The 22,257-nt window shown below is 39.7% G+C and overlaps 2 protein-coding genes across 2 annotated transcripts; one reads left to right on the forward strand and one right to left on the reverse strand.

Moving 5' to 3' along the window:
• The first annotated feature begins 33 nt into the window (after positions 1–33).
• Positions 34–17,833, forward strand: LOC135117030 (cilia- and flagella-associated protein 43). Its single transcript, XM_064035343.1, has 31 exons — positions 34–212; positions 3,691–3,854; positions 3,951–4,049; positions 4,170–4,332; positions 4,569–4,779; positions 4,893–5,021; positions 5,217–5,410; positions 5,601–5,703; positions 5,777–6,028; positions 6,236–6,371; positions 6,572–6,735; positions 7,133–7,286; positions 7,886–8,101; positions 8,383–8,594; positions 8,657–8,803; positions 9,147–9,328; positions 9,781–9,997; positions 10,454–10,574; positions 10,761–10,879; positions 11,189–11,356; positions 11,653–11,826; positions 12,359–12,486; positions 12,969–13,163; positions 13,654–13,779; positions 14,170–14,275; positions 14,742–14,900; positions 15,251–15,364; positions 15,643–15,786; positions 16,143–16,295; positions 16,648–16,784; positions 17,211–17,833. The coding sequence occupies exons 1-31, from the start codon at positions 148–150 to the stop codon at positions 17,347–17,349; spliced, it is 4,791 nt and encodes a 1,596-aa protein (XP_063891413.1). The 5' UTR covers positions 34–147; the 3' UTR covers positions 17,350–17,833.
• A 168-nt stretch (positions 17,834–18,001) lies between these two features.
• Positions 18,002–21,698, reverse strand: LOC110380987 (uncharacterized). Its single transcript, XM_021341163.3, has 6 exons — positions 21,513–21,698; positions 21,315–21,429; positions 21,154–21,239; positions 20,493–20,628; positions 19,962–20,086; positions 18,002–19,689 (listed from the first exon to the last, which is right to left on the reverse strand). Exons 1-6 carry the CDS (start codon positions 21,522–21,524, stop codon positions 19,558–19,560), a joined length of 606 nt encoding a protein of 201 aa, XP_021196838.1. The 5' UTR covers positions 21,525–21,698; the 3' UTR covers positions 18,002–19,557.
• Between the last annotated feature and the right edge of the window lie 559 nt (positions 21,699–22,257).

The following is a 22,257-nucleotide window of genomic DNA, read 5'->3' on the forward strand; positions in this document are numbered from 1 at the left end:
ATGTCGCTTGGAAACGAAAGCTGTTACTGTTATTAAAATTTAGTTAGCATCGTGCACCACCAAAAACAATTTATTTGTTGTTGAGAGCTGATCACAATCGTGCTAAAAAATTAAATTCAAATAAATTCAATCAAAAGATCATCCAAAATGACATCACAAATGATACAAGAAGAAAACGAGGAAGATGTTGGTGAATACGACCCAAACGTGAGGTAATTCTACATTATAATAATGTTATCCGTGCCTATCCTTACTAACATAAAACATGCGAAAGTAATATACTTTGAGTTGAGACCAAGTAGGTACAGTCGCTTTCACGCCTAACGGCTGAATCGACATAAATTAAACATAGATAGGTTCTGGAGAATGAGCTACTTTTTATCCGGCTAGAAACGGATAAAGGTGAAATCTAATAATGCCTTCCGCGGCCGATTTCGATCACGGTGGCCGTTCTCATATATAAGGAGATCAGCCAGCTCAGTACATATTAAAGTGCACGAGCATTGGCGCAGACACAAGTGCACTCACTATTACTTCACTCTCATAGCCCGATGGGACGGCAATCCGTCACGACAGGAAAGAGATCGGGCGCAGGACCAAAATGAAATCTGATCAAAGACAGAAAACATGCCTTCAAAAAAGCATTTGATTAATTTAGAATATTGAACCTAAATATATGTATCTACTTAAATAATTTAGGTAGTTATCTGTTTCTTTGTATATACTATTATGGGAACGAAAATCATCAAGAACATAATGGAACGTACAAGACGATTGAACGCTCAACATAATGGGCCGGTTAAGCCCTCCGTCATGAGTCACCCTTTTAGGGCGATAAAAAAACAAACGCAATTAGAATCAATTACATGTTTGTTCTTGATTATCAAGAATTTATACTTAGAGGCTGCAACATGCGTTCATGTAATGAATCACTCGTTCAACAAAGAAGGAAGATGTTCCTATGTATAGTTGGGACCTACAAAATTAGCTCAAGTTACTTATAGTTCGGCCGTTCAGAGAATGCGTTCCTGACACCTATCAGTTAGTCAGGACTAGTGATGGGCACAACATAAGACTGAGTTCGTTACCGTTCCCCCAAAATAAACCGCCGCATTATTTTAAGATTATTTTCGTTTTAAATTGGCGGAATCATTTAAAATTTATATTTTAGTTATTTAAGTGGAAACCAAAAAAAGGTAATATTCATATAATAAAATCGCGTTTTATTTATTCTTTGTTACAAAGTTACAATCTGTATTTCTATGCAATAAAGTAAGTACATTGAATTGAATGTGCGTACAGAATGTTAATCAGACTCCGATTCGCTTGAGGAGGTGGTGTCTTCATCATCATCTTCGCCTACGTGTATATTACGTGTATATTAGGTATTATCAATAACAGAATCAATCCTGATATCTCGGTCAAAATCTTCCAAAATCAGGTTTTTAGAGCTCTACCTCACTGGGACGCCATGCCGACGTCGCCAGCGGCACAGGTCTGGCTACTTCTGGCATCCAAATGTCGCCAAGTCGAGTGGCCATAGCGTCTCGACAGTCAATTGTTTACGTCGTCGCTCAAGAAATTGCAAGCTGACTGGCGACCACATTGGCGACTGTGTGAGGGAGGTGCGCTTTACCGTGTACATTATTGTGGCTACTGTGGCCACGTCGCCAAGTTGCCACGGTAGCCAGAAGCCACATAGGGAACTGTAGCTCGTGGCCACGCCTCCAATTTGGCGACGTTACCAAACCGTCGCCAAGTGAGTTAGGTTCCATACATTTCAATACTAACTGCTTGGATACGTAGCCGGCGACGTCGCCATTGGCGTCCTAATGAGGCAGGGCACTTAGTCTTAGCGCACGAAACGACAACAAATGACTATTTAGCGTCACAAAATGACGGCCCATGATGCCATTTGGGGTTACCATTTTCAACCTAAATATAAAAATGCTACTTTCTTTCGCGCGTTCAGTTTGATCATAGTTTTATTTTTATATTTCATAAAAGTTATCCTATAGTCCATTATTTTCAAATTCTTAAAAAGAAAAACAAAACGTATTATTTTATATTATAAGTATAACTGTATAAGAACCATCAACCAGAATAGATTACGATACTTGCCTGTTATTTTTAGCACAGCACTACAAATATAAAGCGCTGACATAACCTTGTAATAGCGCAGTATAGATTTAGAAAAATATTGTTTACCAAGTTATTTGACACTCAATTTGGCACAAAATTACAACATTCATTGATTATTATTGATATAATAATGTTGTTTTAATGCTCAACAATTGTTAAAACGATAAACAACCAGCAAAAATATTTTTATCGTACTGCAACGCCATTACAAAGTTACGTCGTCAGTTCAATCGCGATGTGTCAGAAACGCATTCTCTGAGCGGCCGAACTATAGTTGTTGTTTTTTTGCAACGGCTATTACGGCCTTATGATGCAACTTATTTTGCGGTCAGGAAAATTAAATAAATAAATATTATGACTTAATAACTGTTACCTACCTCGGTACTTGCCTATCTGAGTTATTCCCAATTTGTCATTAGCACCGATTGGTCACCAACTATTTTTTCCATACACCAAATCCCAATTGGTCATTCGAGCAAAATAAATAATGTAATATTTAAATTTTGAGTTCCGATTCGTCACCCGCATAAAATTTCACGTATCAGAGTACCGTCAGAAATAAAAGTGTTAGAAGAAATTTTAAATGAAAAACTTCGATGTAGGTAAAGGTATAGCTCTCATATAAATATAATAAAACTTACATTAAAACACAGGTGAAGACAACATGGGCATTTTATAAACCCGAAAATGTGACTCTATACTTTTTGTGCCGGTAACAAAAGTACCAGGGGCCCATAACTAGCAAAGAGATTGTATACATAAAAATGATGAATGATGGTGTAAATTGGTATATTTATCTACAATTAGGAAAAAACGTAAAATCCTGACACTCTTGACTGCTATACTCCTAAGTTATGCGGTCCTAGTACACGGTGGGCAGTTTCATGGACACTCGTTGATTGGTATATTACTCATCTGATTTATGCGATCCTGGTACTTTGGTTTTGGCCGTGCGGTGTGTGACGCCTTTGAAATCGCGATTTTATTAATAGCGTCTTGCAATATTCGGAAAAAACATAACCAAAATAAATAAAAAAAAACATATTACAATATTGTAAAGCTTATCTTGTTGACAGTACTTTTTACAAAATAAAGTACGGATGACCAATTGGGACTAAGCAAAATAAAATATTTTATTGAATGACCAACTGGGACACGTTTTTTATGGATGCCAAATCACTAAAATGACGAATCGGGCATAACTCGCCTATCTTCGTTTTCCTTCTAAATTATAGAAACTGATAAAACTCAATGCTACTCGTATGTTTAATGAAATGAAATGAAATGAAATGAAATGAAATGAAATGAAATGAAATGAAATGAAATGAAATGAAATGAAATGAAATGAAATTTATTTATTTGCCAGAATATGAGAAATCTGGCATATTCTGGCAAATTTATTTATTTGCCAGAATATGCCAGAATATGAGTAGGTACCTACTAACTCCTGGCCATTTTTTGGTACAACAGGCAGTCTACCATTCACCTTGTCATCCCCTATCGTTATGCTGGTGTACCCATCCTAAACCATAATTCTTTGTTCTTCAGATGGGTCAACCCTCACCGTCTAGATTTGATGACGTTTATTGGCAAGGACGTGTTCGTTGTCGCCCACGACATTTACATTATATTCTTCAACTACAGAATGAATACTGAAATTGTTTATGTTGCTAACGACCAAGCTAAAGGCGATGGCGTCGACGCTTTGGCTGGTACGTACATAAATAAAACAGTTTTAAAAACGTAGAATCACTCCAGAGAGAAGGGAATCAAGTTCAGCCTTCTACTTTTTTCATTTTTTTTTTCAGGTCATCGATCCTTTATGTTCGCCTTCGCAGAGAAGTCGAAGAACCCCAGAATACTTATAATGACGTATCCTAAATTCTTTTTATTGGCCGAACTGAAAGGTAAACTAAAGTTGATCTTACTTGAACCTAACTGAAAATTATGAAGGTAGGTTTCCGCCATTCCTATGATCTACCCTTTGTTCTGATAATCCCTAAAGCCTAGTCGCCACGATATTTCAGACCCGGATGCGAAAAGGTACAAGGCAGTTTGCATGATGGAGAGTGACCTGATCGCTGGGTTCAGCGGCTTCCCAAACTACGTGCTCAGCATCTGGTGTTGGCGTACCAACAACCGCCTCATTAGCGTGGAAACCGGCCCCGTACGGCGCAATCAGATCTACATGTGAGCCACTTCTGTGACTTTTGAACCATTTATATGTCTGTCATCATCCTCCTGCCCTTATCCCAATTTTATTTGGGGTCAGCGCAGCATGTTTTCTCCTTCTATACTCTTCTATTTGCCATCATCTCACAAGTAACATAATATTCTGTCTGTATCAGTTGCTATCTTCAGTTGTTGTTTATTTCCTTGCTTATGATGTCCTCTGCTACTTTAACTCCATAAAATATGATACCCAGGGCTAGCCGCACGCACATGCTGCTGTGCCAGTGCTGGGGCGCCGGCCTCATTGTGTGGGAAGTGGCGCGCTGCTACAAGAAGTGCTTCCTGATGAAGAGGGCCAAAGAGGAGGTGCAAGAGTGGGAGGCCACGGAGCCTGTCCTCGTCGACATCTGCTGGAGTCTGGAAGGGCAGCTTTATGCTATTGACGCTAGGGCTAATTTGTACAATGTAAGACTCTGAAGTTTGCACTATGGCTATTTTACTCTTGAGCAAGTCTACAAGATTTTTACAGTTTTGTGGTATGATGAATACTTTACTTATGTAAGATACTGATACCACAGATGGGTTCGGACGGTATAGCCATGATCAGAACACTGGAGTGGTCAGAGAAATTGGAAGGTGAACGGAAGACCAGTATCTGTTCCTTCCTCAATGGTTTGCTCATCTACGGACCGGATAATAACTTACGGGTGAGTTGACTAACAACTTTAATACTTAAGACTTTTCAGTCTGTTAAAAACTGAGAAGATATATTTTTGGGTTTTGTATCTAACGAAATAAGCGTGTAAAAAAAGTCCTAATAACTGCGTCGATTATTGTCAACTTTTCTTAATACTTCGGTTTTTCTTGTACAAACGCATTTCCATTCCCATCCCAACATGCAGTTCCTTCGCAAACAAAAAGACGGTAAGACTTGGAAGGCGGAGTGGACGTTCGTGCCAGAAGAAGACGTGGAGCGCCTGGTCAGTAACTCATTCTGTGACATGGCCACCATGTGGACACATAACGGCTTCGTCTATAAGATCATGGCGGATTCTGAAGACAAGATCGAAGTTGTTTTGTTCACCGTCAAACAGAGGTACATTTTTGAATGCCTAACAGCTTCAGTACTGAAAAACGGCAACATCAACTTTAACTCGGTTTAACTATATTTTTTTTAACAAAAGCCATTACGGTTAACGTATTCGGTATATTAGTTATTTCTAAAAAAGTCCCATACTTAAATTATAGGTGAGCAGACCAGGCACAATGCATTTATTATGTTACAGAAATATTACTAAGGTCCAGCTGCTAGCGCCTGATGCCCAATACGCCGCATTGATGAACGATTCCGGAATATTATGCATTTTCAAGACCTACGATCAGAAATATGTGAGAACTTCCTCTGTAACATTCGTTTGGAGTTCCAATTTTCATCTCTTAGATATTTTTTTGGATATTTTAGGTCTTCATGAAAATAATTAAGGGTGTCGACGTATCATTTCAAGCGAGTCCAGTAGAACCATTGTTAGCGATCTTCGGTGACCTACAAGGCAACTTTGGTATAGTTCTGCGGACTTTTGACCTTGAGAAAGGTCTGAAGAAACAGTCCCATATGAGTTTGACGCATCAGATAGTGTCGCTGGTGGCGTTTTCTCCCGACGGAAGATTTTTAGTTGCCGCCGCTATGTCGGCGGGACATATCTTTATTTTTAAGGTGAGATTTTGCAGCTACACACTCTTTACACTTTGTCCTCGTCCCAAAGGCAGATTGGTAAAGCTGAACCGGATCCAAAATTATCGCTACTTGAAAAACCCACTTAAAGATGCAGTAATTTTAGCCATTAGTCTAGAAGATTCTCATATAATATAATGTGGACTCCAAGGTGCTCTCACTCTAGCTAACCTTTTTAACATTATCTAGATTTCCGAAGATTATAAGTTGAATTTGATGCGCTACACGGAGCTGGGCCGAGGTTTGGCAGACTGTTTCCTCATGAAGGTGGGAAATGACATGCGCTGCTTCAGTCTCGTGCTCTTCTCCGAGAAATATAGCATTGGTAAACACTGAATTAGCTTTTTGAACTTTTAACCTTTATTAAGAAGAACCTTCTTAAGTTTGCTTTCGTTTCGTTTCTTGAATTTGCTTAATTGCACTGACACTGAAATAGATTCATTGCTGGTCTTTACCTAGAGCTATTTTTAAATATACTAAAGAAAAATAAAGTTAGAAGTATTTATGACCAACGTCTTCTACCAGGGGAGCGCATAATCTGCGTGAACGCTGAAACGGGCAAAGACAACAAGTTTGCTGGCAAGATGCAGGGTCCGTACTCCCGGCTGCTGCCGCTCAGCACCAAGGACACCATGCTCGCCATCCCGCATCTCAGCAAGCAGATGCACGTGCTCAAGCTGTCTGGAGACGTGAGGACATGCTACTTTCACAGTATCCCTAACATCTACTGATAATGTTCTGTAGATTTACTTTACTTACCTCTTATTTTTAACATGCTTTTATTAGGTCGACCTGTATGTATGAAACTATGTAAGAAAATCTTGGAATCTCAATTTGACCCACTTCCAGGTCTTCGGATAGAATGAAATTTGGCGTTCTGAGTTCTTATGCCAATACGACAAGCTAGGAAACGGTATAAAAAGCGTGTTTTTTGGTTTTTAAACTACTTATTTGCTTTTTTGTATCTCTATCTACACAGTTTACTTTCCACAGGAATCTATCAATCGTTCATATCCTTATAAGATGGGTGGCGTATGTAACCTCCTATTTTAATTTTAAAACACAAAAATGTAAATTGCTTTTCAGAAAGGCATGACTGTCTCCGTAAAGATGGGCCCCATCATCGACTCTGGTCACGACATCAAGCAGTTCGATGGCTACCGGAGCGCGAATGCCTTGCTGACCTTCGGTTACGACGGCACCGTCATACTACGGCCGCCGAATGCCCCCGATTCATATGGTAAGTCTTATTAAAAGGCTTTCCAAGAATCTTACCGTGGTTTTTATTTACATTACTGGCAAACCATCTAGCAACTTTTTTTATTTGAACAGCGACTTGTGACATCGCACATTTCTGTTTTGTACTCCCCATACCTGTTTACTCCCTTATGTATTACCCCTAACACATCTATAGCTATTCCTTATGTACCTAGTATCCCTATGTACTCATTTAGGGTCCTCCCCTCATTACTCTCGTAAGTAATCTGAATTTCCAACCATGTCGCTTGGATCTGCTCATAATCTTTTCTAAGGGCTTCATTCGTCCTTGCTTTTGATATTGCAAGTTTCCTAAATCTACCCTAATTTATATAAAATAATAATTATAATAATAATTTGTATAAAAAAACAGTTTTGGGGTTCTGTTCTGCCTTTTTTTTAGGTTCGTTGTTAATTTTGTCACTGAAATACACAGCCTGAATACATCATCATCTTCCGAGCATTTTCCCAACTATGTTGGGGTCGGCTTCCAATATAACCGGATGCAGCTGACCAGTGTTTTAGTGTATTTTGACACAGCCTGAATACAACAAGACATTTTTCTGATGTGATGTTGTGTAGACGTGAAGCTGACAGTGACGCACCGCTACTGCGGCGGCATCAAGTCCGCCGTGACGGACGCCGAGGGCCGCATGGTGCTGCACGTGAGCGCGGGCGGCACCATGGCGCTGACGCCGCTGCACCGCCGCCGACACACCGACATGCCGCACACCCCACCCCCACCGGTCGTCTACGACTACCGGAATAAACCCATCAATATTATATATCCTACTGATAGTGAGTGCTCTTGTATATCAAATAAACTTCTGAAAAAGAACTTGTGAACTGATTCAATTTAGATTCATGTCGAACCCTGGGTTTAAAAGAGTTTTGTTTAAGGAATTTTAAGTTTCCTTTAATCTACAGCAGATTTAAGACAACAGAATATTCACTTTGAATTTAGCAGTATTTCAATCTTGACTTCCAACCACTAGCTAGAAACAATCTTCTACAATAAACTGAAAATACATAAGGTCCCTGAACCAGTATCTTTCTTACATCATTTCAACATCTTACAGAGAACTACCTGGACGTACAAGAAGATAAGAAAGTACACGAAGAATCTATGGACTATAAACGTCAACGGGACGAGGTTCTAAAAGTGTTCGATTCTTTGCAACACAAGCTGGTTACTCTTCTGGAAGAGAATCTAAACGAGCGACCGCTGCATCAGCTCTCGCTATCAGAGTTCAACTTGCATCAGGAAGCCAAGAAGGAGAGACTCAAAGCGGTAAATACTGAAGCACTTTCAAAGACAATAACTAGGTTCATATTACATACTGCTATCCACAGGCCGAGAAAGAACGTGAAGAGATCCGTCTGATGACGGAAGCCCGCATCCGCGCACAAGACAAAGTGACGGCGTGGATCAAGAAGACGTGCTGGGACACCATGCTGAAGCCCAGGGTCAAGCTCTTCGCTATATTCAGCCATTATCATGTAAGTAGTTTTTATCTTTATGTCATTTAGAAAAGGTTGCTATTTTTCAACACTGAAGAAGTAAGGGTGGTTTATACTATATTACTGCAATGATAACCATACCATAAGCAGAGGTCTATATGCAAATTTGAACAACGGCGGTAATTTGAAAGCTGATGCTCATTTGGTTAATAAAACAGTACCTATCCCTAAATTGTGGAACAAAATACCGCTATCATTCATTACGCAATTAAGAGATACCACAATATACTTCTTAACAAAGTTATAAATTTTACACTACTGCAATTGCAATATCCTTAACATTAACTTAACAAACAAGTGCTAGATTCCCAACTTCGCTCAGGTGGAGAGCTTTGCAATACTGCCGTCACAACGCGACGCGTGGCCCGAACTCAAGCAGATCGAGGCACTCCGTACAATAGAGATGGAGAACGATCACGACCTGTTCCGACCCTGGGTGGAACACTCCCTGGATGATGCATTACCCGCGCAGTCTGCTGTCATCTCTGCTGCCAGTGTTGGCGGGTGAGAATACTTACTGTCTTTAATTATTATATTGTTTTTGAATAAATGAATATTTGTAGTGGCAAGCTTTGCAAAAGCATTTAAAGCACGTTCAAAGATTTAAGATTTTTGTTTCGGCGGAGATTAAGGCTGGTGTTCTCTAGTTATTCGTCAAGATTAATCTAAATCGGACACCAGTCTCTAAGTTAATGCAATTTGTAACTACCAAATTCATGTATTTGATTATGAGAAGTAAATAATAATTGATTGATTGATCGGCCCTGCGCCTGATCTCTCTCCGGTCGTGTCGGATTGCCGTCCTATCGGGTGCAGAGAGTGAAGGAATAGTGAGTACACTTGTGCCTGCGCAAATACTAACTCCAAAGTCTAATCTCCTTATATGAGAATTGCCGCTGTGGCTGAAATCGGCCGTGCACGAATTATATGATTTATACTGTGATGGTGCTATACAGAAACCGCAGCAACCAGCAGCAGGAGTCGGCGAACTCGTTCCGCGAGGCGCGGCGCAGCGTGGACAGCGCGGCGGACGTGGCGGTGGACGTGGCCGTGCAGCCGCACGTGCTCAGCGGCACCAACGCGCACCGCCTCGTGCCGCTGCCGCCCTACATGCTGCCGCAGACGCAGGCCTTCAGCTTCCTGCAAATGAACTGGCTCTACCACATCGTCAAGGTTACCATGCACTCTAAAGCCCCCCGCGCACTAGGCACCCAGACTGCGGCAGCTAGTAAAACATAACGTTGTATGCTGCGGCAACCAACACAACGCTCCTGATCGCACGGCAGCCAGCGGGTGTAGGCAAATGTATGTGGCTGCCACCGTCAGTGTCCACGCACTAGTATAGCAGCCAGACGTGTTTCCGAACTTTAAAAAGATGACTTTCGATGATTGGCTGCTATAACTGGCTGCGCAAATATTCTGGCTGAAGCAGCCTGGCTGCTTAGTGCGCGGGTGTCTAACTCTCCTACGGTTCCATTGAATGGGTTTCGATAAGACGTCGCATTTGGAACTTTGCCAGGCAGAAAGATTAAGGGAATTGATAACCCATCCATGACAAATTGCAGTGACGATGACAATGAAGTTGAACATAAATTAGCATTATCCAATTTTGATTATGTCGTTTTGCAGTTGAACACTCAAAACGTGAGGTTCTGGTTCAACAAGCAGTTTGACGAGCTGATGGTCCAGAAAAAGAGAGAGGTGAGCCTCGTCGCTGAGAGGAACTCGAGGCTACGCTTCATCATTGAAGGTTATTTATTTTTCTTATATACCTACTATTTTTTTACCTTTATGACCTAACTGAAGCCACGAGTGTTTTTTTTTCCGAAATACAAACCGATTTACAAAATTATTTGACAGTAGAAGGACTTTTTTAAACAACATCTAAATTCATTTGAAACTGCATTGAACTTTAAATTTGACTGGAATCTTCCAGAGCTCAATAAACTGTCTGATCTGCGAGGAAGCTTCCATCATCTGAAGATAGAAATCAAAGATCCGGAGTGGAGACAAGAGGAACATGTGGAAAAACTTATTAAAGTGGAGCCTGAAGAGGTAAGAGATATGTCTAGCTAGGTCATTTATTTTAAGGAATTGTTAACTTAGTAAGTTAATTAAAATGCATAAGTAATTTATTTTAACGATATTCTTAATGCGGCTTTCGGCAGGTGTGCATTGGCAAAATTGATAACGTAAGGAAATCTTCAAAAATCAACTTGATCCTATCGACCGAGAATCCCCTCTTAGCATAAGTTTCAGACATTAAAGTCGTAGAAAAATATTCTATCAGGGGACTCTTAAAGCATACAACAATTCTTAACCAATTGATTGATCCAAAGCTTAAGAAAGTGTTTTCGTCTTTAGTGTTCGATTGAGCCATACATAAGCCCGAGCCAGATAGTGATAGTACCACCAGACCCGGGGCCCAAAGACGACTTCCGCGAGAGAGCGCTCATGGAGATGATGGACGGAGTGCTCGAGAAGTTGTGGCATGAGGAGATCAAGAAACCTATTCCGATGCCGCAATGCATGGTAAGTTCGTTACAGCCTTTTTATGATCCCAATGCTGGGCACAGGCCTCCTCTCACATGGAGAAGGATTGAGCATTAATATCATACATGGCATGGTATCTGATGACTGATTTTGAGAGCAGAAATGCGGTCCTAATCCTTAACGGGCACTCAATCCTTTTTTGATAGTCTAACTAGAGACAAAAAGACCTCTCTAATTTGTTTGTTTATAAAGAGGCTTAAAAACTTAGGAATCTGTGCATTGCCTTTATCCAATGTTTAATATTAAACCATATTCATTGCCCACTCTTTACACAGATAGACAAAGAACCAGAGAACTTCAACGAAGACGACCTACGCTTAGTTTTCGACTACGAAGCGAAAGTCGCGTTCCGCAACGAAGAGCGCGACAAGTACCGCAAGATGCTGCACGCTGAGTACGCCAAGCTGTCGCAAGTGCTCAATGAAGGCATCGTCAAGTTTAACCAGAAGGTACAACTAACGACCAGTTTCACCAGTTACTAAAGTAGTCCCTGGTGACACTTTTGTCAGATAACCTTTCAGGAACTTCTATAGAGAAACTATAATATAATTCACAGGTCTCGGATCGAATCCATCAGTTGCACAAAGCTCCATTAAAGTTCTCATTAAATCTATTGCTGACACTTTTTATATTGTTGACAAAGAAAGAGTCGGCAATAGATTTAAAGAAGCTTTAACTTTAACGGACTTTTGTGCAATTGACAGAATATCTGGCAGAAATTATAAGATCTTTATCTGGAGAAGCCTTTATCTGGTAAATAACATTAACTGTCAGATAATTAACTGACATTTTATCCGTAACCATCGATACCAAGCCTTAATGTTACCGGAACAAGTTTAGTTAGCATTAAACTTGAGAAAATGGGTTAAAGATGATACAGTAACTATTATAGTAATCTGTGATAATACTATAAAGTCTTCACTTGTAATAATAATAATGTCTTTGAGTCAGAAAATCTTCATCAGCTCATTCTGTCAATAGGTGAGAGAGACGTGGTTAACAAAACTGAAAGTGGACTCTGTCATTGGTCAAGAAAATCTCAATCTGATGCGCCTACGCAGAACCAACCTGGACAGGATTGAGATGGCTGAGAAAATAGAGTCTATGAGGTATTTGCAACAAACATTTGTCTATTATTGTAAGTACCTATTTATAAGCTTATTGTAGTTACGGTCTGTTCCAATCCTATACTATCCTATGAATACCCGAATACGAATCCTACTACTTTTAATGTGAAAGTTTGTGAGAATGTATGGATGTATGTGTGTTATTCTTTCACGCAAAAACGGCTGGACCGATTTGATTGAAATTTGGTATGTAGATAGGTGATACCCCGGATTAATACACCACGTGGGTGAAGCCGCGGGCGGAAGCTAGTTGGTCTGTAATATAATCTTAGCTTTGGTCTCTGATTATCATCATCTGCTTAGCCTTTTTCCGTCTACGTTGGGTCCGGTTTACAGTCTTACCGGAGGCAGCTGAATACTAATGCCATACAAGGAAAGACTGTCCTGACCTCCTCAACCCAGTTTCCCTTTGGTAGAATTCTCTTCAGAACAATCAGGTTTCCAAAGTAGCTTCTTCTGACCAGGGAGGATATAGCTCACTTCGAGCGCGAGGTGGAAGAGCTGAACGTGGAACTACAAGCCATACAGGAGCAAAGTACTGACTGCCAGGCCGCGTACGAGGTGCTCGTGGCTAAGGACAAGACGATGGAGAAAACCTTCAAGAACCACTTCCCTGATCTATCGCCGATCATTATTGAACAGGCTTATAAGTTCTTCAAGTAAGTTTCGGTATATCTACGAGAAAACAAGTTTTTTAAATACACTACGTAGGGGCCACATTGCTGAAGGTTTGTTTTTTAACGGACTTCTCAGAAATAAGGTAAAATTTCCGTCAAGTTGCCGCTCTTAAATTGGCCACAGTCCTTTCACGTTAGCCAAAATGTACGGCCAAAAGACTACTGCGTTTAGGGAAGACTTCAAATGGTTAATCATAACGAGATCTGTATGTATTTATTCATGATATCCTCCTAGCCGGTTATCTGCTAGGGCGGATGTGCTAGCACAAGCATTTGAGCAGAAACAGGAGCACTTAATATTCCTTCACTCTCATAGCCCGATGGGACGGTAATCCGACACGACCGGAGAGAGATCAGGCGCAGGACCGACATATACGTGTTTAGGACCCGGGAATCGAACCCGAGACCTAGTGCTCAGCAGCCGCGCTTGCAGCAGCTAGACCAGGCAATTATGTGTTTATTCTCTGTGCAGGAAGCGTCCGAAGTGGCACCAGCGTGCTACGCTGACCCCTGTCGTGCTGTACGAGCTGGCGCATGCCGTCGCCTCCGGCGTCCGCCCGCTGCTGCTGCATCCTGACTGCGTCGACTTCCTCAAGGGGTACCACATCACCATATACTCACCATCAATATCATTAGACCCATCTTTACAAAAATCTCCGCAAAATCAGATTTTAACATTTTCTGATTTTGCTTCTTCGTTTTCCTTGGTTCGCAATTATTTGGGGCAATCGACAAATGATTGCGTTCTCATTGTACCTACATTAGATTCCTTCTTACTTATGTCACCTTTCAATCTTTTTTTGGTGTATCTCGTCAAATCAAATCACAAATCGTTTATTCAAACTTGGCTGCAAAACAGCATTTTTTTAACGTCAAAAATTTACAACAGACTCAAACCCTTTGTCGTTCTTCATCATTCGTCATCTATCATGTCATCACCCCTTCTGCATAAGTTTGTCATACATATAACAGTTCTACTTTGATAAAGGATGGAGCAGTTGGAGCAGATCAGCAACATGCCGACAGTAATGGACGAACACATTTGGACCACCATGAACAAGCTAAGAAGGGTCAAGACTGAGAACGAGCTTAGGGTACGTTGTTTATAATAGATAATCTAAATAAACCATCAGACTGAATAAAAATGAATGATCCTCACAGAATAAATAATTATATATATCTGTCTTGGTATGAGCGTGTGATGAGGAGGGAGGAATTAGTATCATGTTGTAAGGTTAAGGTTTTGAAGCATGGGATTGGGGCAGGAGGATGATGAATCTTCTAATGGGCAATGAGTAATGTAGGTACACATGTAAGTATGTATGGCAGAGTGCAAGGTAAGCAAAAACGTGTGAGAGCGTGAGGCATGCTAGCAACGGACAGTTATTGCGCACTGGTCCGAGTGAACGGTTCTCTCTGGCAGTTTACGTAAAGTATATCTAGTATCCGTACTCCGTGTTTCTCTTAGCCCCCTGCACCCCGACCAGAAGAGGCAATGCTCAATTAGGGATCCAACCCAACAATCGATCCCTAAACCCTCAAAGAACCATTTTTCCGTAGATTCGAGCACTGGTCCAAGAGATGACGTACGTGGACAGTGCTCAAAATGTTTGGAGCAAGGCCATCCAGGCGCGGCGCAGCTACCTCGCCACCTGCCACGCCAAGATCGTGCTGCACCGGGAGAACGTCGAGCTCGACGCTAGGAACAAAACTATACAGGTATAATTCTACTACTTGATACATATACTCGTAAGGATCGTATATTTTTTTGTATTTATTTCAAAGTCACATAATAATATTTTGTATACGGTTCTTCAAACCATACGGATAGAATTGTTTTGTTGGGGAGTTTGTTCCACCACTTCTTCTTCCCAGCTAAAACACATAGGAAGTGGTGAAGGGCTGATAAAATGCTGATTTTCAGCCTATTTTGAATAAATGACTTGTTATCTTTATCAACGCTATCTTCTATGAGATACTCTATAAGGTAGGAAGGTAGCTCTCATTATATACTGCGTTATGTGGTTTCATATTACGTGATATTACGTATAACGTACCTATTGTTATAGTTGGTACTGCCAGCAGGGCAGGTGGAGATTGTGACGACTGGTCACATGGAAGACTTTGACGATGCGACGCTTATCCCTAAAGAGGACATCGAGAAGATTAACAATCTCATACTGGTAACGTATGGCCCTTCAAATATATTTTTTAAGTTTGCTATTCTTGAACGACTTCCCAAAAAGTGTTGTTTCAGAAGTTTTTTCAGCAAGTTTTATTACTTGTTTCATAAAATTCAGAAACTGTATGGATTAGCAATTGCCTCACATCGTTTTTGATCACGATCTTACATTGACTGTCGAGAACGCATCTTTTAAAACAGTGAGATTTCTTTTTGGTCGTGAGGAACACGTAGCCTGATACAATGTAATCACTACGCTTTTTGATTTCCTATGAACAGAAAGTGGGTGCCATGAAGCTTCGCATGATGCGCAAACAGATGGACTTCCGCAAGGGCATCCTGTCCAAGGAGTGGGAGCACGCGCAGATGAAGATGAAGCTGCGACACATGCAGCAGGAACTCTATTCCTATCAGAGGCTCAGGGTAACTAACTATTACTGTAGGAACTTGTAGCAAGACACGTCACTATGGCGGATCCAGCCTTCATAAGAGACTCCGAGTCCGACATGGTTGAGAATTTACATACATTCACATTAATTAAATTCAGGTTCATGACGGAATACATAGGTGGGAACTGCTCTTGGGAGAACATGGGGGGTGGGGAGTTCATAAGGGAAGTGTAATAAATAAGAACATCTAAATTGTGAAGTTGAATAAATGCGGGAGTACATAAGGGTGTAAACAGGAATATATAAGGGAAAACATACATAGGGGAGTAATAAGTACATACGTAGATTAACTTACAATCAAAATGTACTCTTCACCATCCATACCCTTAGATCCCGAAAGAGCTACAGCTCTACCTGAAGAACAAGGAGCTGGGCTACACGGACGAGCAGGACTACGTGCGCATGGAGAAGGAGAACGAGGCCTCCAAGGTGGCCGTCAACAAGATCCTCAACGAGCAGATACACCGCGCTGGAGAACTTGAGGTACCAGACATACAGACAAACGTTACCAATGTAGCTGGCAGGTAAAGAAGTGTAAATAAATATCTAGAAAAGGCACTTCTAGTATTGTGATTATTTCTGGACCTGTGGAGATCTGAAACTGCGTTTACGGAGGCGAATGTCCATAAATCTTTTCTCCTAAGAAAAGCATGTACCTAACAGTAACAAAAGTACGGCTATACGTTAGCCGTACGTTCTATGCGAAAAATAATTATTCAGAAAGGTCTCGATCACCGCTGAAATTAACGTAAAGTTACCGACACATGTGTATAATTAATTTTGAACAGCTATTTCCGATGAAAGATAGTTTTAACTGATGTTCCGTAATTTTCAGCTAAAACTGCTAGGCATAGAAGCAGCAGCCGCCAAGGTTGAGAAGTTGATAACGAAGCTCAACGTGCAGGTATCGGAGAAACGACTCAATGAAGACGCGCTCGAGCCTATCCGGATCCGACGCGTTTTTAAGAAGAGGTAATACTTGGATCATAGTTTATTTTCATTCCTTTGTTGGAAACAGGGGAACAGGTAAAGAAGGAAATAGTGTTGTGAAGTGCTCTTCTGTACACCCATGTGGCTACTTCTCGTAGTCAAAATAAATGGTGGTAACGGACGGACAAATAAAACATACGGGAACAAAACAAAGCGAACTTATAAGGGATTTCTTTTTTAAGGAACAGGACCCTGTACCTATAGAGGTAGGGTACTTGATATCATATCTTCAAAATGGTCTTTACTTCTTCATGAACGATGAACCTAAATGTAACGTACCTCTATATCATTCTATATCATTAATATTTGACATCTTTTGTAACCTCGAGTTTAACAATTCCTTTTTTTCATACAGCTTAAGATGACAACAAAATCTAACGATCAGCTACAGTTTTCCCCCATTCACAGGATGGAGACGCTCGTGATGCGTAGTCGTCTGATCCGCGACGTGCAAGCGAACCACTCCACCATCGTCATGCTTCAGACTGAGTTGGAACTGCTACGTCTCAAGACCTATCCTACTCTTGCTAGCTTCCGCACCTATTGACCTATTGATCGTTTGCACCTACTGACCTGTTTATCCATTGAAACTATTGCTAGGTACGTCAAAACACCCTTATATTTGGTTAATTTGGGAGCACGGAGTAGGTAAGGGAAGATGAGCGGTGATGCCATTATGCAGGTAGCCCGAACGCAACGTATGAACGAAGAAAGAGTGGAGAAGGCGTTCTCCTGGGTAACATTCGTACGATGGGCATACCCAAAACTATCAGTTACGAGTGAACCAAGGAGGTTTTCGGGTTCTTTGGGACATCCGTCAACGATTTTTGGTATTACAAAAAAGTGGTCGGGCCCAAAGAAGGTGCATCAGGGCGAAAACAGCGTTCCTCATTCCAACGAGTATTTTTGTGCTGCATTTTTGTAATATTATGATGTGTGTTTGTTTTGTATCATGTTATTATTTATTAGTTTTTTAATTATGAATATGTACTGTTAATCCTATTCACTTAGATGTACCTACCTATTTTTAATTATTAATGTAGGTATTTACTTTTTATATGTTTCTTAATTAAATAATTCAAATAAAGGGCAAAATGTTATTTTAGAAGTTCTTCGATTTGATTGGATGTTTCAGATGCATTGAAGTTTGTCTTAGTTAAATGGGTATAGAAGGTGATACTTGAAATCAAACCAAGCAATGATTACAAAAACCTTTATTTTCCATAAACAAATCTACGGTTACTGATAAAATACATTCAATTATTAATAGTTCGATACAGCTCAACATTCATAGACAACTTAAGAAATTCGCCTTGTTGTGGTGCACACACAACATTCCTCTGATAAATGGAGATTTTCAGTTATTTAGTCTGTTTTTAGCTAAGGCAAGAAAGCCTGTATGCGCACACGCAATAACGAAGTCTAGTACAGTCGGGCACAAACGCTGCAACGTTCTATAGATCTAGGCTGCCTGAGAAGATAAGCCATAGATAGAGGATAAGAAGTTTTTTGTCTGTATTGAGCTTCAAATTCTTCAGAGGGTTTGTCGGCGACTGTACTTTTTGATATCCCATAAAAAAGTTATAATTAGGCCACAATTTCGTTTTCAAAAATTATCACACAATTTGCCATCACAATTTCGCCAATATCATTTATTCAAAATAAAAATCGTTCTTTTTTCGTTTTAACAATTTTGAAAACTGTTTTTACGTAAAAAATTATTTGTAGAAAATATATTTTCCGATGTGAAATTGTATCAAACTGCGAATGGAAATACAAAGAATTTGAAAAACACTTGAAATGTTTCAAGAAATAGATAAGTGAACATCAATCATATTTTATGGCATGTTTTTGTCTCATTAATATTTTCTTGAAGCATTTCAAACGTTTTGTTTACAGCTACAACTGTGCGCGTTAAACTATGTAATACGGTAGAAATTCTAATACACGGTACATTATACTTAATACTGCTAGAGATATGTAAGATCAGGGAGGGGTAGGTAATTGGAAGATACTAAATGTCAAAGATCCTATATGTATGAAAAATCCTTTCTTCTACTCATCGAGAAATCCGGTAAAATATGTAGGGTCTCGGATTTTGAAACAGAAAATCCTGTCATTACAATTTTCTGATTGTCTATTCCTTGTATGTTTTATTGGTCTGTGATCCATCAAAGTTCTAAGAATGGAAACTTGCAGGTTTTGAGCGACTTTAGTAATGGTCTACTAGTCTACTGAGACCGCGGTCTTTTGGCTAAAAGTCCTAGTATAAAACTTGTGCGCTAATGTGATGTTCCCGTTTGGATTAAATACTTAAATGCGCTTGGTGGGCAGTATAGTCATTATTATAAGCCCTTGTTGATCCCTTTTAGGATTAGTGAGGTTTTTGGTCTAGCTAGATATAGGCTTCTCATTATTGTACAATTTCTTTAAGTCTTTTTTTGTCCTAAATGCAACTGATTTCCAAATTAATATTTTTCATATCGGGTTCCCGGCTATTAGGCCGCGCCGTATTAAATTTTAACTGAAGCCTATAAAATAATTTTGCTATTCATTTTCATAATAAAATTGTCCTAATCATGTTGTATATTTGTCTATAACAAGTAATATTTCGTTAAATTTTCTTAAACATAAATTCAAGGACTGCAGTAAAATTTCTTAATTACCAGTCCATCAATTCGATGACTAAAATTTCGAGACTCAAATCAATACATTTGCCTTTTCGTGCTATTCGTCTGTTTGTCCGCTGTACCTCCTAAAGTGCTGTTCTCTGGTCGTAGACGATGACGGCGTCTGCATCAAAGAACTGACTGTGGGATTTGCTAAGCGCGATGATCGCCGCGTGTTCATTGCGCATGCGGTTCTTGTATTTCTTGCTTAAATTCACCTGGAATGAGTGCATTGAACTCTTTTAGATATGCTATCAATCAGATATGGATGTAGGGCCTTCACTAATGTGTGTAGCCAGGTCCTCCAAATTGAACAGTGTAATCTAACTTCTGTCTTTCGTTCTTTTTTACATCCCTATGCCTTGGTAAAGCGGCAGAGAGGGAAAAACGTTTGCCTTATTTAACGAAATGGCTGATTTCAAAAACTAGTATTTTTAACTGACTTCCTAAAAAAGAAGATGTTCTCAATTCGGATATTTGTATTTTTTACCTTAGCATAAAGTTGTTGCAGGTCGTCTTCTGTGGACAGTGGTCGTGGCTTGGGTCGGAGGAAGGCAGGCAGCGACCTCGTCTTCAGAGCGTCTATGTTTGCCGCGTTGTCTATTTCATCCAACACTGGAAAAAAAATTGTTTCCTGCATTAGCTGTTGCCCACGCATCCCTTTCTAGATAACTACTACTACTTTCCGCACCTAGCTAAAAGCCAACTTCCTTTCTCAGACTATAGCACCTGTTTAGTTATTTGGTGAGGCCTCCGATAGAGTTACTTTCGCATTGATATAAGTAAGGAAGTATAAAATAATCAAGTGTAAAATATATTGAGTGGAGTGGAACTTGGCACAAAAAAACTAGCAGAATAAATAACAAATATTGGCTCTTTTTTCGCGGTTTCTTTCGCATCCCCGGGAAAATTGCTCTGTTACATAATATAGCCTATGGTACCTACTCGGGGATAGTGTATCTTCCCAACAGGTGAAATATTTTTTTATTATATAGATTAGTATAATAGTATGGATACTAACTGCTGCTAGAAGCGTACTGCACACACTGTTCCCTTGCGTCGGGCACGCGGTTGACGTACCCGTGCGCCGCGCGCCCACCGCGACACCCCGCGTCGCCCGCGTAGCTCACAGGGCGAGTGTGTCGCTGGATCTGTACCTGGGAAAATTTATTCATTTATTTAATCTTACAGACAGCTTACAGGACTAAACACAATTAAATAATATATGTAAGTAGTGCTAATTACTATTAACAAGCTTCCACATTCATGATTACAAGCTTACAAGCTTCATTTATAAAAAAATTTGAATACACTTTGGATTTATTGTTATAAACTCCCTTGTGAATAAAATCTCTCGAATCTGTTTAGTTTTAGCAATCAAACTTTGACCTTTTAAGGACAGATAGAGGTAGGTCAATGCACTCTCGTCTGTACCTAGTCGCCTAATTTACTTGCCTTATGTACACCTTCTGCACCCCTTGTTATCCCAGTTATCGACAACACAGCAGTTAAATTTTTGAAGAGAGACTTTTGAAGCTGTCCGTACTTAAAATGTGGATACGTAAGGAGAGGACATAGGGGTAGCACATAAGGGAGTATCTCAAAAGAAGAAATAAGTATCTATGCTCACAATGCGAACTGCGGTATATTCACCACTGGATTCAATACGTTGAAGCACTTACCTCAGCATGTTTCATCCTATAATTTTCCTGACTAGTATATGCATGATTTTCTTTGATTGCATAATTTTCCTTAAGGTATTGCTCATCTGTAAAAAGAATATAACTACAGTTAATATCCATCTTTACAAGAATGTATAAAAAAATACATCCGAATTAGTTACCAAACGATTTCTGATGACGCGGCATTAGGCGGCAGTAACAAATTATAACTAACAAAATAACAACTCCGCAAATACCTCCTATAAGCCAAGATAACCAAACAATTATAACACGACCCTGTAATCAAACATTTTGGATTAAAGCAGTCTCATTCATCATTTATTGATTAATGTGCAGTGGTGCACCCAAGACCAACATACCTGCAGAAACATTTCAGTTATTAACACGAAAGCGAAAGACGCTTGTTTTTGTTCCCTTAATGTAACGTTTTCCTAACATTTTAAATACTTATTTAATACAAATCCTAAGCTATAGAATAAAATTAAAGACAAATTATGTACATACTACTACGATGAAGTGGAAATGTCCATTTTTGAATAGTTGAAGTATTCGCGCCTGCGCTTTGACGATTTTCTTTTTTGATCAGAAATTTCATTATAATTTCGAAGCATTTTAGGCAATACACAAAAGTTTAATAAAACGTATTTGTTTTATTTTTCATTTAAAATTGCTCCAAAAGCTATCAAAATAGGAAAAAGCTATCTTCATGGCTTTAAATCATATTATGAAAAGATGGATATAAAAAAAGGCATTTTATTAAAAATAAACACTTCTGAACGAATTTGAAAAGCGGAAAATTTTGCGTTTCATTATACGTGTAAGATATTGTATTATTGTCAGATTTTTTAAGGCTCGTGTCTATATCTGTTAATAATAAAAAATACCGTAATTTTAATAACCTGATTTCTGAAACAGAGTAGCAAGCCGGCGTGCTAGCATTTAAACATGTCAGACAACGAACTGTGGTCGGAAAACAGAAAAATATGTCGTATTTGTCTCCGAATAGATAAACATTCGTACAAGACTTTTTAAAATTTCTACTCATAAATTCAATTTTAGCTTGATTCAGTCACAAATAACTGTGAATGAATTTTATACGTTATA

The sequence above is a fragment of the Helicoverpa armigera genome, chromosome 6, assembly GCF_030705265.1.
Source record: "Helicoverpa armigera isolate CAAS_96S chromosome 6, ASM3070526v1, whole genome shotgun sequence".
Lineage (NCBI taxonomy): Eukaryota > Metazoa > Arthropoda > Insecta > Lepidoptera > Noctuidae > Helicoverpa > Helicoverpa armigera.

Coding starts and splice junctions, on each gene's coding strand:
- LOC135117030 (XM_064035343.1), top strand. CDS start 148: ATGACATCACAAATGATACAAGAAGAAAACGAGGAAGATGTTGGTGAA. Junction 4,333..4,568: donor CGGCGCAATCAGATCTACAT/GTGAGCCACTTC, acceptor TATGATACCCAG/GGCTAGCCGCACGCACATGC. Junction 11,357..11,652: donor TTCCGATGCCGCAATGCATG/GTAAGTTCGTTA, acceptor CTCTTTACACAG/ATAGACAAAGAACCAGAGAA.
- LOC110380987 (XM_021341163.3), bottom strand. Junction 21,240..21,314: donor GCGTCATCAGAAATCGTTTG/GTAACTAATTCG, acceptor TTCTTTTTACAG/ATGAGCAATACCTTAAGGAA. Junction 20,087..20,492: donor GCAGTACGCTTCTAGCAGCA/GTTAGTATCCAT, acceptor TTTTTTTTCCAG/TGTTGGATGAAATAGACAAC.